This window comes from Coregonus clupeaformis, chromosome 3, assembly GCF_020615455.1.
Source record: "Coregonus clupeaformis isolate EN_2021a chromosome 3, ASM2061545v1, whole genome shotgun sequence".
Classification (NCBI taxonomy): Eukaryota; Metazoa; Chordata; class Actinopteri; order Salmoniformes; family Salmonidae; genus Coregonus; species Coregonus clupeaformis.
The window spans coordinates 10,841,580-10,860,134 of record NC_059194.1 but is presented as its reverse complement, the minus strand read 5'-3'; the positions used below and the strand labels follow the sequence as shown (position 1 = coordinate 10,860,134).

Sequence of the window (18,555 nt, the reverse complement as noted above, 5' to 3'; positions counted from 1 at the left end):
AAATGTGAAAAAAGTCAAGGGGTCTGCATAATTTCCGAATGCAATGTAGATCTTTGGCTATTCCCCTGTACTGTTTACTGTATTCTGATGTGCACTCTCCAGGACCAGGGCTGGACACAACTTCAAAACACGAAATGGAAGAACCCCAAAATAGCCATAGCACTAGAGCAACAAGACCAGTGTTTATGTAGAAAATAAAAGGTGCTTTGCAACTAGGTGGATTTCAGGAAAAAACATAATAATGACATTAATCAATGACTGATTATTTTATGAGAGAATTTATGAGGAAATGTTGCAAATAATCCTACTGTTTGGTTATAAATCTGTAACGAGAGAAAGAATCAGATAAAACCAGTATTAAACAACCATTGTCTAAAGTATGTCTTATGAAAGAGATTACGCCACTATGTTTTACTTAAAAGATGTTAATAAGTTATGATATATAAATATCAATAACACTAACCCTATTTTTGTCTTAATGAAAAATAGTGGCTCTGGGGTGAAGTTTCCCCTAGGTACAGATCAATCATAATCATAACCATTAGTGGGGAAACGCTTAACTGACCCAAGATCAGAGTCTAAGGGCAACTTCTCCCTACACCAAAATAGTGAGGCAACAATCCTTTATGCTGTTGCCTTTACTTGTGCTGATCTTGTCTGTTTAAACTAACTTCATGCAAACTGCAGAGAGAAGACATTCTCTTTTACCAAACAACCTGGCCAGGGGGTGCTGTGGAGTATGTGGAGAAATGCTGGGATGTTGGCTGCTTTGCTTGTCCTGTGGGGTGGCGGTGGGGTCACTCGTAGAAGCGTGTTGTAGGGCCTAGCTTCAGTTTCTCACTCAGTTTCTGGATAAGAAAGGACAGCTCCTCTGTAGCCCGAGACTTGTCTTCCAGGAGTTCGTACCGTAGACTGGAGATGTCCTGCTTGATTTCTTTCAGCTCACCTGCAAAGTAATGTGTGGAGAAATAATGTAATTTATGTTCAAGTGGTTTGTATTGAAGAATTCAGTTTAAGTGTTTTCAAATGCAATATTCACTGCATGACAATGTTAAACTGATCTACCCTCCATAATTCAATATCTTTTTAAGTGCACAATGCAGTTAGCACGGTTTATTTTAGCTTCAAACGCCAATGAGAACCCTGTGTAATTCGCCCAGTTTGCAGACCTCTTCCTCCCCCAGAGAATTTTTTATTTGTGGTATTGTGTAACAACACTGCAACAGATTCTCAAAGACAATTTCAGATGAGGTACTTCAAAGTAAAAGTTAAGATGTAAGATTACCTTCATTGACCTCGTCGTTTTCTTTGTCCACTTGTGCTTTCAACACGTAGCGTTTGATGAGTCTTTTCATGATTTGCTGTAACAAGAAAGGAAAATGTCAAAAATGTAGGCCTATATGCTATTATGTTAATAATATGATTATTTTATGATATGAATATGATATTTTAGACTGATGGAGAGGTCACCTTACCTGATAGCGAGTGGGTTGATTCAGGATGCTGTTAAAACTGTGTGACTCTGCAATGCGCGGGTTGGACTGGGTGAAGAGATTGAGCTGCAAACACAGACAAGCACAAACACACACACATTTGGATGTTTTATCTGGATACTCAATCAACCATTATGAAAATAATAATTTTGTGATCAACTTTTTATTTAGTTTAGCCGGCCACCCAGATAGCTAGGTCCAATATATTTGTCCAGGCCTCAATTGCTCCTTGACTAGCACCATTCATTCTCGCTATCGATAATTCTAATGTTATAACTTATAATAGTAACTGTATCCACTGATTAAATGGGAGAGAGTGAGGTGATTACCATCTTAGAGTCAACATCCTTTTCGCAGCAGTGCTGCCTGCCAGCAGTAATCTTATCTGATTGATTGAGATATTCAAGAGGCTATCATCGTTAAGTAACATAATATATGGATTGCATTGAATATTTAAATTCATGCACTTCAATTTTTATTTGATTTATTTGCCCCAGAAGCATTTAACTGCAGGGCACTCCAACATCATATGAAGGAATGTGCCTACCTGATTTAGGGGACACAGTGAAGAGTTGGGAGTTGGGGCTAACGTTTCCTTGGTGTTAAATACAGTGAACAAACTTAAAATGTATACGTTTATGGTTCGGATTACGGGATGCCAAGGTCATATTTTTCCAGATTCTGTTTCAGTTAAAGGGTTGTTCAAATTCAATTAGATCTGTAGACCATACTTTTTTAATGGCTAGCTCAGAATATGAGCTTTCCAAAAGTTATTTATATCTGTCACGCCCTGACTCAGGGGACGCTTATATGTTGAGTCAGGGTGTGTATTTTCCTTGTTGTGCGTTTTCTATGTTTGTGTTCTAGTATGTGTGGATCTATGTTGGCCGGTGTGGTTCCCAATCAGAGGCAGCTGTCGCTCGTTGTCTCTGATTGGGGACCATACTTAGGCAGCCTATTGGCACTGTCTAGTTGTGGGATCTTGTTCCTTGTAAGGTATGTTGTGTGTTCTACCTTGGACGTCACGTTTCGGTTGTTGTTTTGTCGATAAGTTAATAAACATGTACGCATATCACGCTGCGCCTTGGTCTGACCCGTCATTCAACGAACGTGACAATATATTATAGAGATCAGTCCTTTCGGGAGCCCAGATAATTTATTTATAAATCCCATCATTAGATGGTTCGGTAGTTGGGTTTCCCAAGGGAATCCATAGGCCAGCATAGCTGATCTAAGTTGTAAATATAGAAAAAAGGAGTTGCCTGGTAATGTGCATGTATCTTTTAAATCTTGAAATGTTCTCATACCTTTAATGTCCATGATATCGGTAAGGGTACGGATTTCACATTTGGGGGGATGCAAAAGGCCACCCTCCAAATCGCAAGGCATTATTGTGAAATATTGGAGTATGGGCATGCCATTTTGATTCCCAGTTACATTGTTTTTCAATTTTGCGCCAAATAGAAATTGTGTGAGCAATAATAGGATAGTTTACATTGTTTAAGGGATATATCAGTGAATACAACCTCTTCCAGGGCAATAGGAGACACCATATTACCTTGTTTAAGGGATCTTTCAGTGAATACCACCTATTCCAGGGCAATAAGATACACCATATTTCTCTCTATACTCAGCCAGAGGGCAGAAGAATCATGTCTAAACCAATTTAGGAATGGGCGAAATGCTAGTGCCTGAAAATACAATTTAAAGTTTGGTATGGATAGTCCTCTTACCTCTTTGTAAATGTATACATTTTATCCGGGATCGTTTACCTTGTCATATACATTTTTTAACTGCACTATGAATTTTATCCCAATACCCAGAAGGGGGAGCCATGGGTTGGTCCCATGTTTCATGAGCTGAAATAAAAAAATCCCTGAAAAGTTCCATACGTATAAAAAGCTTATATCTCTCAAATTATGAGCACAAATTTATTTACATCCCTGTTAGTGAGCATTTCTACTTTGCCAAGATAATCCATCCCCCTGACAGGTGTGGCATATCAAGAAGCTGATTAAACAGCATGATCATTACACAGGTGCACCTTGTACTGGGGATAATAAAAGTCCACTCTAAAATGTGCAGTTTTGTCCTTGATGTCTCAAGTTTTGAGGGAGCGTACAATTTGCCTGCTGACTACAGGAATGTCCACCAGAGTTGTTGCCAGATAATGTAATGTTAATTTCTCTCCCATAAGCCACCTCCAACGTAGTTTTTGAGAATTTAGCAGTACGTCAAACCGGCCTCACAACCGTAATGTAACCATGCCAGCCCAGGACCTCCACATCTGGCTTCTACTCCTGCGGGATTGTCTGACACCAGCCACCCGGACAGCTGATGAAACTGAGTTTGCACAACCAAAGAATTTCTGCACAAACTGTCAGAAACCGTCTCAGGGAAGCTCATCTGCGCGCTTGTCATCCTCACCAGGGTCTTGACCTGACTGCAGTTCGGCGTCTTAACTGACTTCAGTGTGCAAATACTCACCTTCAATGGCCACTGGCACCCTGGAGAAGTGTGCTCTTCATGGGTGAATCCCAGTTTCAACTGTACCGGGCAGATGGCAGACAGTGTGTATGGCGTCGTGTGGGCGAGCGGTTTGCTAATGTCAACGTTGTGAACAGAGTGCCCCATGGTGGCGGTTGGGTTATGGTATGGGCAGGCATCAGCTATGGACAATGAACACAATTGATTTTGATCAATGGCAATTTCAACGCACAGAGACACTGTGAGGAGATCCTGAGGCCCATTGTCTTGCCATTCAACCACCGCATACATGTCACCCATTGAGCATGTTTGGGATGCTCTGGATCGACGTGTACGACAGCGTGTTCCAGGTCCCGCCAATATCCAGCAACTTCGCACAGCCATTAAAGAGGAGTGGGACAACATTCCACAGGCCACAATCAACAGCCTGAACAACTCTATGCAAAGGAGATGTCTCGCGCTGCATGAGACAAATGGTGGTCACACCAGATACTGACTGGTTTTCAGATCTACCTTTTTTCAAAGGTATCTGTGACTAACAGATGCATATCTGTATTCCCAGTCATGTGAAATCCATAGATTAGGGCCTAATGAATTGATTTCAATTGACTGATTTTCTTATTGTCTCGTTCGTTGTGTAAAGGATCGGACCAAGGTGCAGCGTGGTATGCGTACATAGTTGTTTATTTTAATAAACACCGACAAAATAACAAAATCCAACAGAACGTGAAGTTCAAGAGCCTAAACATCAAACAAGCCAAACAGAAACAAGATCCCACAACTAAGGTAGGCAACATGGCTGCCTAAGTATGATCCCCAATCAGAGACAACGACCGACAGCTGCCTCTGATTGGGAACCACACCCAGCCAACATAGAAATATATAAACTAGATTTCACACCCTGACCAACTCAACTAGAGATCTCAATGTCAGGGCGTGACATTACCTATCCCCCCCACCCCAGTTGCGGACTCCGGCCGCAAAAACCTGACTCATTAGGGGAGGGTCCGGGTGGGCATCTAGCCTCGGTGGCGGCTCCGGCTCCGGCTGTGACGTAGGCAGTAAACTCTTCTCCCATCCTGCCTCCCCTTTGCAAGCCCGGTCCGATCTGGACCCCGGCGCGATGCTCCCCCTCTCAGTCCTCCCACAATGCACCAAGCCCTGTCTGGACCCTGGTGTGGGAGCCCTCGACCCTGGAGAGGGGCTGACGTCTGGTCCCAGCCCAACAGTCCTCCTGCAATGTGCCTAGTCCTGTCTGGACCCTGGTGTGGGAGACCCCGACCCTGGAGAGGGGTTGACGTCTAGCTCCGGCTTGGACCCCTGTGGAGCGGATGGCTCCGGCATGAGGGAAGAGTAGACGACCGGACCCGGACTCGGCACCGGTGGAGCGGACTGCCCCGGCTCTGGTAGGGAGCAGATAACCGGAGCTGGATTAGGCACCAGTGGAGCGAACTGCTCTGGCACTGGAGTGAAGCAGCTGACCGGAGCTGGACTAGGCACCGGTGGAGCGGACTGCTCTGGCACTGGAGTGGAGCAGCTGACCGGAGCTGGACTAGGCTCCGGTGGAGCGGACTGCTCTGGCACAGGAGTGAAGCAGCTGACCGGAGCTGGACTAGGCACCGGTGGAGCGGACTGCTCTGGCACTGAAGGCTTCGTGCCATGGATCATCACTGGAGGCTTCGTGCCATGGATCATCAATGGAGGCTTCGTGCCATGGATCATCAATGGAGGCTTCGTGCCATGGATCATCACTGGAGCCCGGCAAGTGCGGGGCGCTGGCCCATGACACACTGGGCTGTGGACAGGCACGGGCCGTACCAGGCTGGGGACACGCACCACTGGTTTGGTGCGAGGAGCAGGTACGGGCCGTACCGGACTGGAGACACGCACCACTGGTTTGGTGCGAGGAGCAGGTACGAGGCGCACCGGGCTGGAGACACACACCACTGGTTTGGTGCGAGAAGCAGGTACGGGGCGCACCGGGCTGGAGACACGCACCACTGGTTTGGTGCGAGGAGCAGGCACGGGCCGTACCAGGCATGGAACACGCACCACTGGTTTGGTGCGAGGAGCAGGCACGGGCCGTACCGGTCTGTGAAGGCGCACTGACGGCACAGTGCGTAAAGCCGGCGCATAGCCTGGTGCCTGAACGGTCACACGCTCCTCAAAGCGAGTGCGGGGAGTTGGCTCTGCTAAACCTGGCTCCGCCAGCCTCTGCTCTAAGGACCGAGCTCTTTGCTGCTGGAGGGTTAACTCCTCTCTCAGCTCCTCCTGTTGCCTGGCCAGCTCCTCTCTCCGTGCATCCACTGACTCCTTCTCCCTGTGAGCCTCCTGCAGCGCCTCCTTCTGAAGAGAGAGCATCTGCTCCCTCTTAACTAACAGCTCCCGTAAGGCGGTGGTCTCCTCTCTCAGAGTACTGAGCTGCAGGTCTTGGAGGGCATCTATCATAGTGGCTTCTTTTATCGCTATCTCCCTCTCCACAATCAGCCCTTCCAGGGCCTCCTGCTGCTCCGCCAACCACCCCCGTGCCCCCCCAAAAGATCAGGATCTTTTGAGTCGCCATTTTTTCTCTCCTGCCTGGGCTTCTTCCTTCGCCCAGAGTCCCTTACCGGCCAATATCTCCTCCCATGTCCAGAATGTTTTCCCCACCTGTGTCCAGCATGTCTGCTCCTCCTGGCCACGCTGCTTGGTCCGTTGGTGGTGGGATCTTCTGTCACGTTGGTTGTGTAAAGGATCGGACCAAGGTGCAGCGTGGTATGCGTACATAGTCGTTTATTTTAATAAACACCGACAAAATAACAAAATCCAACAGAACGTGAAGTTCAAGATGCTAAACATCAAACAAGAGAAACAGAAACAAGATCCCACAACTAAGGTAGGCAACATGGCTGCCTAAGTATGATCCCCAATCAGAGACAACGACCGACAGCTGCCTCTGATTGGGAACCACAATAGAAATATATAAACTAGATTTCACACCCTGACCAACTCAACTAGAGATCTCAATGTCAGGGCGTGACACTTATATGAACTGAAACTCAGTAAAATCTTTGAAATTGTTGCATGTTGTGTTTATATTTTTGTTCTGTGTATTTATTTGGACATTAGATATTCTGCCGGTTTAAGCAACTGGGATACTATTCCATCTACTGAGGTCGGATTTAATTGATTTAGCATTCTGTTAAAGTTTCTGGCAATGGTTTTATCTAAAGAAGGAAATACTGTATATCTATGCCCAAATATTTAAAATGGGAAACGATTGGGATTCCATTAGTAGAGATGGAGTCCTCCACCGGGGTCTTGAGAGGCAGTAGGGCTGATTTGATTAGATTAATTTTATAACTTGAGATGAAGCTGAATTTATCTATGATCTTCAGTGCATTTGGGAGCGATTGAGGTACATTGTCTAGATATGATAAAATATTGTCTGCATATAATGAGATTAAGTGATCAGTAGATTTTAGGGAAATTGGTGTTATTTCCTTTGATTGACGAATTGCCTGGGCCAAAGGTTCCATGGATAATAAGAATAGCAGAGGCGGATGGAGCAGAGCAGATATTGCCTGTAATACAGTGGGGGAAAAAAGTATTTAGTCAGCCACCAATTGTGCAAGTTCTCCCACTTAAAAACATGAGAGAGGCCTGTAATTTTCATCATAGGTACACGTCAACTATGACAGACAAATTGAGAAAAAAATATCCAGAAAATCACATTGTAGGATTTTTTATGAATTTATTTGCAAATTATGGTGGAAAATAAGTATTTGGTCACCTACAAACAAGCAAGATTTCTGGCTGTGACAGACCTGTAACTTATTCTTTAAGAGGCTCCTCTGTCCTCCACTCGTTACCTGTATTAATGGCACCTGTTTGAACTTGTTATCAGTATAAAAGACACCTGTCCACAACCTCAAACAGTCACACTCCAAACTCCACTATGGCCAAGACCAAAGAGCTGTCAAAGGACACCAGAAACAAAATTGTAGACCTGCACCAGGCTGGGAAGACTGAATCTGCAATAGGTAAGCAGCTTGGTTTGAAGAAATCAACTGTGGGAGCAATTATTAGGAAATGGAAGACATACAAGACCACTGAAAATCTCCCTCGATCTGGGACTCCACGCAAGATCTCACCCCGTGGGGTCAAAATGATCACAAGAACGGTGAGCAAAAATCCCAGAACCACACGGGGGTCCTAGTGTATGACCTGCAGAGACCAAAGTAACAAAGCCTATCATCAGTAACACACTACGCCGCCAGGGACTCAAATCCTGCAGTGCCAGACGTGTCCCCCTGCTTAAGCCAGTACATGTCCAGGCCCGTCTGAAGTTTGCTAGAGTGCATTTGGATGATCCAGAAGAGGATTGGGAGAATGTCATATGGTCAGATGAAACCAAAATAGAACTTTTTGGTAAAAACTCAACTCGTCGTGTTTGGAGGACAAAGAATGCTGAGTTGCATCCAAAGAACACCATACCTACTGTGAATCATGGGGGTGGAAACATCATGCTTTGGGGCTGTTTTTCTGTATAGGGACCAGGACGACTGATCCGTGTAAAGGAAAGAATGAATGGGCCATGTATCGTGAGATTTTGAGTGAAAACCTCCTTCCATCAGCAAGGGCATTGAAGATGAAACGTGGCTGGGTCTTTCAGCATGACAATGATCCCAAACACACCGCCCGGGCAACGAAGGAGTGGCTTCGTAAGAAGCATTTCAAGGTCCTGGAGTGGCCTAGCTGGTCTCCAGATCTCAACCCCATAGAAAATCTTTGGAGGGAGTTGAAAGTCTGTGTTGCCCAGCGACAGCCCCAAAACATCACTGCTCTAGAGGAGATCTGCATGGAGGAATGGGCCAAAATACCAGCAACAGTGTGTGAAAACCTTGTGAAGACTTACAGAAAACGTTTGACCTGTGTCATTGCCAACAAACGGTATATAACAAAGTATTGAGAAACTTTTGTTATTGACCAAATACTTATTTTCCACCATAATTTGCAAATAAATTCATAAAAAATCCTACAATGTGATTTTCTGGATTTTTTTTCTCATTTTGTCTGTCATAGTTGACGTGTACCTATGATGAAAATTACAGGCCTCTCTCATCTTTTTAAGTGGGAGAACATGCACAATTGGTGGCTGACTAAATACTTTTTTCCCCCACTGTAACTATGGCTGAGGGATTGGCATATAGTATTTTAATCATATTAATGAAATTGGAGCCAATTCCCTTATGTTCCAAGACTGACCAGCGATATGACCATTCAGTCTATCAAAAGCTTTTTCTGCATCGAGAGATAATTTAGCCCAAGGAGCTGTGGTTTCTGATGAAGCATCTTAGATTTGTAATAATCGACAGAAGTTATCTGAGGATTATAGTTTTTGAACAAACCCGCTTTGGTCCGTGTGGATCAATTTGGGTAAGTACTGTACGTTTCAAGATGAGACGACATCATTTTGAAAACGGTTTAATATCTGTGTTTATAAAAGATAGGGGGTGATAGTGAGAACACTGGGTGGCATTCTTACCTTTTTTTAATAAAAGCGGAATAGGTGCCGTATTCGCATCTCTCCGAAATGAACCATTGTGAACGGCTGTATTAATCATTTTGAGCAATAGTGGAATTGTATATTTTAAATAGACCTCAGAAGGAATACCGTCCCATCCAGGTGATTTGCCTTTATTCATGCTATATCCAATGTATTTTTGAGTTAATTAAGAGTCATTTGGGCTCCCAGCGAGGTGGCTTGGTGTGGATTTACAATCAGAGGTGTACAGTTCTTTATAGAATAATCTGAATGATTAATTTGGGTTCTGGTAGTAATTCCCCTCTTTCAGATTTAATAGTTGCTACAGTGGCTTGTGAAAGTATTCACCCCCTTTGGCATTTTTCCTATTTTGTTGCCTTACAACCTGGAATTAAAATATATTTTTTGTGGGTTTGTATCATTTGATTTACACAACATGCCTACCACTTTGAAGATGCAAAATATTTTTGGGGGTGAAACAAACAAGAAATATGACAAAAAAACAGAACACTTGAGCGTGCATAACTATTCACCCGGATGCAAATGCAGGTGCATTATTTTTTTTAAAGGGTGATGGCATTCCAAAGAATGGGAGTCATTGCTAATTTTTTTATTGATCATTATGAATTCATTTAGTTCAAATTGATCAAATAATGTAGGATTTTGTAGTAATGAAATGTTGAAACGCCATCTTGTGGCTCTTTTAGGAGATTCTGAAATGTTATATTGGCAGTAGTAAGCGTGGTGGTCAGACAAGCTCATATGTCGAATTTCTATTTTCTTCATTAAAGAAAATAGAGATGTAGATAATAGTATAAAATCATCGAGTTGTGAGAATGATTTATGCCTGTTTGAATAGAAAGTGTACTCTTTTGATTTAGAATTATGTGCTTGCCAGGCATTAATGAGGTTATAATCAGAGAGTATATGCTCGAGAGCCTTGGTTGCGTGTGGATTGTAATTGGTCTTATTAGATTTATCCTGCATGTCCAAAATGGCATTCATGACTGCCCCAATAACCAGATGGAATTAAGTTCATTCTAACAATACGCTGTTCAGAGAATAAAAAAACCTAGGATCATATGAATTTGGAGCATACACATTAATAAAGGCAATTTTTCTTTCCATTATGGATACATTTAAGGAAAGTGATTCTGCTTTCCTGGTCTTTGCTTTTACCCAAGATGGTAGTTTTGATTTTCTTATGTATCATTATGATTACACCTTTAGTTTTGTTTGGGTCTGATGAAAAAGCAGCCAGTTTGTACAAATGGTTCTCTATTCTATGCGAGTCCTTTTGAAACAGGTGGGTTTCTTGGAGCATTGCTATATCAACATGGTTTCTTGCTAGGATATCAACACAGCTGGAACGTTTAATATGTGAGTTTAGGGCTTTCAAATTCCAAGAGATAATAGCTAGCGTTGCCATTGTAAAAATTACATATTAATGATGTAATTATTATCTTTAGTGTTAATACACCCATGGATGTAAAACAAAAAGCAGGACCCACAGGGAAACCCACCAATTGGTCATTCCCCACCCAGAAGACCCTCCCTGTGAACCATAAATTAGGGTGGGTAATGAAGAGAAACATAAGAGAAATTAAATAAAAAAAAGTAGGCTAAATATAGCAATAGAAATGCAAGTCTAAACAGTCAAACATCCTTATTATTATGACCAATATGGTCTAATTGACCTTAAACATAGGAAGAAGAAAAAACTAGAAAAAATGAATTGTGTGGAAGCCCATATGGGACTGGCCATCTATCATAAACAGTTTAGTCCATAGGGATGCAATGAGCTGTAGCCCCACAAGGAAGCAACCCGTCTGTATGGCACTTCAATATATTGTCCATTGTTCATTAATTGGCCTGGGGTCATCAATGTCTTAATTGTCCTGGAACATAGGAAAAATAATAATAACCAAGTCCAATGTTCAGCAATAATAATAGTGTTCCTTTTACCCAATTGAGTGGGTGTCCTCATCATTGTCTTATGCTGTGGGCAGCATCACAGCCATAGGCTAGTCTGCATGATTGTGCGTGGATAGCATACCTGAATATTAAGCTAGTCAAATTGGGGTTAGCCAAATTCTGTCACCTCGTCCCCTTGTGTGTTGGGCTTGATGTGCTTATCAAATAAGTATTGAGCCTCCTTGGCAGTGGAAAACTTCTGTGTTATATTCTGGAAGGTCAAGATGAGATTTGCCGGGTGGATGAAGCCGCATCTCAGGTTTAGCTTGCGTAGCTGGGATCTCACCTCGTTGTAGGTCGCCCTCTGTTTCAACAGTTCGGCACTCAGATCTGGGTAGATGCTGATCCTCTTCTCTACATAGGTCAGAGTCCCCGATTCCACTGCGAGGTGAACAATTTGCTGTTTGACTTCAAAACTGTGGATTCATACAATCATACGCCAAGATCCGTTCCAGAGAGGACCGTACAGTGTGAAATGTTTATCAGCGTCATGGGACATAGCTTCTCCCACTCAAACAGTTCATAGAAAAGATTGCTCATGAAGGAAGTTGGGTTGCCAAGAAAGTCTGCCAGTCCTGTTTTTTGATAAAAGAAAATACCTACACATGTTATGGTTATGTAAGATATGCTTTAAGAGCTTCCAAACCACTGAAATGTAAGAATTGTAAAGGATTTTCATGTTTCAAGTGTGTGCAGACAAAAATAGTATACTGAAGAACAGTGTGTATAAGGATGACAGTATTTTGGTATTTTAATAGGATCCCCATTAGCTGTTGCAAAAGCAGCAGCTACTCTTCCTGGGGTCCACACAAAACATGAAACATTACATACAGCTCAAGAACAGAACTACATAAATACATTTTTTTTTTTACAAAAGGCTCACATAGCCTACATATCAATACATACACTCAAACTATTTAGGTCAGATAGGGGAATGCATTGTGCTGTGAGGTGTTGCTTTAACTGTATTTTGAAACCAGGTTTGCTGTTCAACGGAGTCCCATGCAATAATGGCTCTATATAATACAATACGCTTTCTTGAATTTGTTTTGGATTTGTGTCACACCCTGGCTCTGGGACTCTATATGTTGAGCCAGGGTGTGGATAGTCTATATGTTTTATTTCTATGTTGGCCTGAGTGACTCCCAATCAGAGGCAACGAGTGTCAGCTGGTTGTCTCTGATTGGGAGCCATATTTAAACTGTCTGTCTTTCACTTTGTGTTTGTGGTTTCTTGTTCTTATTTGGTTGGTGTTCAACCGTAGACATCACGTTTTCGTCTGTTGTTTTGATCGTGTGATCATACTCATTAATAAATATAAATATGTTCACCTTCAACGCTGCGCCTTGGTCCTCTCTTCTAGACGATCGTGACAGAAGAAACCACCAGAACTGGACCAAGCAGCCTAGTGAGGAGCAGAGTGGGTGGACTTGGCAACAGTGGAGGCAGAGCTTCGACTGGGTCGAGCCGAATGAGGAACTGAATGGCGGAGATTGGAAGCAGAAGAGCGAGAGTTGGGCGAGAATTATCGAGGCCTGGCCCACGGGGAAGAGAGACTCCCAGAAATTTTTTAGGGGGGGGGCTCACGACGTCGGACCAGCAGGAGGCCGCGATAGAGCGGCCCAGCGGGTTGCCAGAGGAGGCCGCCAGGTTACGGGGGCCACTGGTCGAAGAGGGGATGGAGGATGTAGAGGCACGGCGAGAGGTACTGGCGTGTGTTGCCAGTCCGGTCCGGCCCGTTCCAGATCCCGGTGTAGGGCCAGTGGTGTGTGTCCCCAGGACGGGCCGGTCTGTTCCTGCTCCCCGCACCAAGTCAGGGGTGCGCATCGTCAGCCCGGTCCGGCCCGTTCCTACTCCACGCACCAAGCCAGGGGTGCGTATCGTCAGCTTCGGTCCGGCCCGTTCCTACCCACGCACCAAGCCAGGGGTGCGCATCGTCAGCCCGGTCCGGCCCGTTCCTGCTCCACGCACCAAGCCAGGGGTGCGCATCGTCAGCCCGGTCCGGCCCGTTCCTACTCCACGCACCAAGCCAGGGGTGCGCATCGTCAGCCCGGTCCGGCCCGTTCCTACTCCACGCACCAAGCCAGGGGTGCGCATCGTCAGCCTGGTCCGGCCCGTTCCTACTCCACGCACCAAGCCAGGGGTGCGCATCGTCAGCCCGGTCCGGCCCGTTCCTACTCCACGCACCAAGCCAGGGGTGCGCGTTGTCAGTCCCGCACAACCCGTGCCTGGGTCACCGGTGCCTGGTAAGGTACCGGTCAGCTGCTCCACACCGGCGCCTAAGCGGTCCGCTTCAACGATGTCCGGTCCAGCTCCAGCCAGCGGGGCCAGACCGGACCAGGGGCGCCACGGGGGGATGGTGGAAGGGTGGTGGTCAAGCCCGGAACCGGAACCGCCTCCGAGGAGGAATGCCCACCCAGCCCTCCCCTGGTTTGTGTACGTTTAGGCGCGGTCGCAGTCCGCGCCTTTAGGGGGGGGTACTGTCACACCCTGGCTCTGGGACTCTATATGTTGAGCCAGGGTGTGGATAGTCTATATGTTGTATTTCTATGTTGGCCTGAGTGACTCCCAATCAGAGGCAACGAGTGTCAGCTGGTTGTCTCTGATTGGGAGCCATATTTAAACTGTCTGTCTTTCACTTTGTGTTTGTGGTTTCTTGTTCTTATTTGGTTGGTGTTCAACCGTAGACATCACGTTTTCGTCTGTTGTTTTGATCGTGTGATCATACTCATTAATAAATATAAATATGTTCACCTTCAACGCTGCGCCTTGGTCCTCTCTTCTAGACGATCGTGACAATTTGGGGACTGTGAAAAGACCCCTAGTGGCATGTCTGGTGGGGTAAGTGTGTGTGTCAGAGCTGTGTGTAAGTTGACTATGCAAACAATTTAATGTTTCTTATAAAAAGAAGAAGTGATGCAGTCAGTCTCTCCTCAACTCTTAACCAAGAGAGACTGGCATGCACAGTATTTATATTAGCCCTCTGACTACAATGAAGAACAAGACGTGCCACTCTGTTCTGGGACAGCTGCAGCTTAACTAGGTATTTTCTTGCAGCACTGGACAATAATCAAGATAAGACAGGACTTGCTTTTTGGAGTGTGGGGTCAAAAAAGCAGAGCATCTCTTTATTACGGACAGACCTCTCCCCATCTTTACAACCATTGAATCTACAGTTGAAGTCAGAAGTTTACATACACTTAGGTTGGCGTCATTAAAACTCATTTTTCAACCACTCCACACATTTCTTGTTAACAAACTATAGTTTTGGCAAGTCGGTTAGGACATCTACTTTGTGCATGACACATGTAATTTTTCCAACAATTGTTTACAGACAGATTATTTCACTTATAATTCACTGTATCACAATTCCAGTGGGTCAGAAGTTTACATACACTAAGTTGACTGTGCCTTTAAACAGCTTGGAAAATTCCAGAAAATTATGTCATGGCTTTAGAAGTTTCTGATAGGCTAATTGACATCATTTGAGTCAATTGTAGGTGTACCTGTGGATGTATTTCAAGGCCTATCTTCAAACTCAGTGCCTCTTTGCTTGACATCATGGGAAAATCAAAAGAAATCAGCCAAGGCCTCAGAAAAATAATGGTAGACCTCCACAAGTCTGGTTCATCCTTGGGAGCAATTTCCAAATGCCTGAAGGTACCACGTTCACCTGTACAAACAATAGTACGCAAGTATAAACACAATGGGACCACGCAGCCATCATACCGCTCAGGAAGGAAATGCGTTCTGTCTCCTAGAGATGAACGTGATTTGGTGCAAAAAGTGCAAATCAATCCCAGAACAACAGCAAAGGACCTTATGAAGACGCTGGAGGAAACAGGTACAAAAGTATATATATCCACAGTAAAACGAGTCCTATACCGACATAACCTGATAGGCCCGCTCAGCAAGGAAGAAGCTACTGCTCCAAAACCACCATAAAAAAGCCAGACTACGTTTTGCAACTGCACATGGGGACAAAGATCGTACTTTTTGGAGAAATGTCCTCTGGTCTGATTAAACAAAAATAGAACTGTTTGGCCATAATGACCATTTTTATGTTTGGAGGAAAAAGGGGAATGCTTGCAAGCCAAAGAACACCATCCCAACTGTGAAGCACGGGGGTGGCAGCATCATGCTGTGGGGTGCTTTGCTGCAGGAGGGACTGGTGCACTTCACAAAATAGATGGCATCATGAGGAAGGAAAATTATGTGGATATATTGAAGCAACATCTCAAGACATCAGTCAGGAAGTTAAAGCTTGGTCGCAAATGGGTCTTCCAAATGGACAATGACCCCAAGCATACTTCCAAAGTGGTGGCAAAATGGCTTAAGGACAACAAAGTCAAGGTATTGGAGTGGCCATCACAAAGCCCTGACCTCAATCCTATAGAAAATGTGTGGGCAGAACTGAAAAAGCGTGTGTGAGCAAGGAGGCCTACAAACCTGACTCAGTTACACCAGCTCTGTCAGGAGGAATGGGCCAAAATTCGCCCAACTTATTGTGGGAAGCTTGTGGAAGGCTACCCGAAACGTTTTACCAAAGTTAAACAATTTAAAGGCAATGCTACCAAATACTAATTGAGTGTATGTAAACTTCTGACCCACTGGGAATGTGATGAAAGAAATAAAAGCTGAAATAAATAATTCTCTCTACTATTATTCTGACATTTCACATCTTAAAATAAAGTGGTGATCCTAACTGACCTAAAACAGGGAATTTTTACTAGGATTAAATGTCAGGAATTGTGAAAAACTGAGTTTAAATGTATTTGGCTAAGATGTATGTAAACTTCCGACTTCAACTGTATATGTTTTGACCATGACAGTTTACAATCTAAGGTAACGCCAAGTAATTTAAACTCCTCAACAGCCACACCATTCATTACCAGATTCAGCTGAGGTCTAGAATTTAGGGAATGATTTGTACCAAATACAATGCTCTTAGTTTTAGAGATGTTCAGGACCAGTTTATTACTGGCCACCCATTCCAAAACAGACTGAAACTCTTTGTTAAGGGTTTCAGTGACTTAATTAGCTGTGGTTGCTGATGCGTATATGGTTGAATCATAAGCATACATGGACACACATGCTTTGTTTAATGCCAGTGGCAGGTCATTGGTCAACATAGAAAAGAGTAGAGGGCCTGGAGAGCTGCCCTGCGGTACACCACACTTTACATGTTTGACATTAGAGAAGCTTCCATTAAAGAAAACCCTTTGAGTTCTATTAGATAGATAGCTCTGAATCCACGATATGGCAGAGGTTGAAAAGCCATAACACATACGTTTTTTTCAACAACAGGTTATGGTCAATAATATCAAAGGATGCACTGAAATCTCCCACAATCTTTTTATTATCAATTTCTTTCAACCAATCATCAGTCATTTGTGTCAGTGCAGTACATGTTGAGTGCCCTTCTCTATAAGCATGCTGAAAGTCTGTTGTTCATTTGTTTATAAATAAATAGCATTGTATTTGGTCAAACAAGAGCTGGCAGCTAAGAGCTGGCAGCAAGCTTATAGGTCTGCTGTTAGAACCAGTAAAGGCCGCTTTACCACTCTTGGGTAGCGGAATTACTTTGGCTTCCCTCCAGGCCTGAGGACAAAGACATTCCTCTAGGCTCAGATGTAATATATGACAGATAGGAGTGGCTATAGAGTCAGCTACCATCCTCAGTAGCTTTCCATCTAAGTTGTTAATGCCAGGAGGTTTGTCATTATTGATTGATAACAATAATCTTTCCACCTCTCCCACACTAACTTTACAAAATTTAAACTTACAATGCTTTTATTTCTTTCTTTTTTTTATGCATGAATATTATGGCTCACTGTTCGTTGTTGCCATTTCCTGCCCAAGTTTGCCCACTTTGCCAATGAAGTAATCATAAAAATATTTGGCAACATCAAATGGTTTTGTGATGAATAAGACATCTGATTCGATGAAAGATGGAGTTGAATTTGTCTTCCTGCACATAATTTCATTTAAAGTACTCCAAAGTTTTTCTTTATATCATTGATATTGGCTTCATAATACCGTTTCTTCTTCTTTTTGTTGAGTTTAGTCACATCATTTCTCAATGTGCAGTAAGTCAGCCAGTCAGATATGCAGCCAGACTTATTAACCACTCCATTTGCCCCATCTCTTTCAACCATACAGTTTTTCAATTCCTCATCAATCCATGGAGCCTTAACCGTTCTAACAGTCTGTTTCTTAACAAGTGCATGTTTATCAATAATTAGATGAAGCAATTTCATAAATTCATCAAATGCAGCGTCTGGATGCTCCTTATTAATCACATCAGACCAACAAATATGTTTTACATCATCCACATCAGAGTCACAGCAAAATCTTTTTAGGCCCAGCTTTTGGAACTTCGGCTTTCCTGGATATAGCCACTATATTGTGATCACTGCATCCAGTGGGTATGGATACAGCTTTAGAACAAAGTTCTACAGTATTAGTAAAAATGTGATCGATACATGTGGATGATCTTGTTCCTGTAGTGTTTGCAAACAGCCTGGTAGGTTGATTAATAACCTGAACCAGATTACAGGCACTGGTTCAGGTGCCTCTATAGCAACACCCCAAAAGAAAAGGCATTAGATGTGCCAAGTGAAGCTACAACCACAACACTTCAATAACACTTGACATAAGATCTTATCTATGCCTTACAGGGATATGGCTCTGAATATATACAGCAACACCTCCCCCATAAGCATTTCTGTCTCTTCTATAGATGTTATATCCTTCTATAGATGTTATATCCTTCTATTGCTACTGCTGTATCATCAAATGAATTATCTAAGTAAGTCTCAGAAATGGCTAACATATGAATGTTATCTGATGTTAGCAAGTTGATTTCATGAACCTTATTTCTAAGGCTACATATATTATTATGGGCTATTTTCATCACTTTCCTGGGTATCTTATCAGAGATAGACATATAATATGTAAAAGAGCAAACAAAGCAAGGGAGAAAAAAAAAACATTCAGCAGTCCATTCATCAGTTGGTGTGTGTAATTGTGTGCTGCGGGGATGAAGCTACGAACCCATAGGCTTGGCTCTCT

The 18,555-nt window shown here is 43.6% G+C and overlaps 1 protein-coding gene across 1 annotated transcript in view; it reads right to left on the bottom strand.

The window, feature by feature from the left end:
* Nucleotides 1–18,555, bottom strand: part of LOC121540470 (short transient receptor potential channel 3) — a 64,632-nt gene continuing 46,077 nt past the window's right edge. Inside the window, exons 10-12 of the mRNA XM_041849370.1 lie at nt 1,476–1,559; nt 1,286–1,361; nt 1–946 (exon numbers count right to left, since the gene is read on the bottom strand). Of these exons, the coding sequence (XP_041705304.1) occupies nt 798–946; nt 1,286–1,361; nt 1,476–1,559 (309 nt within the window). The 3' untranslated portion in view covers nt 1–797. The remainder of the gene's footprint in view (nt 947–1,285; nt 1,362–1,475; nt 1,560–18,555) is intronic.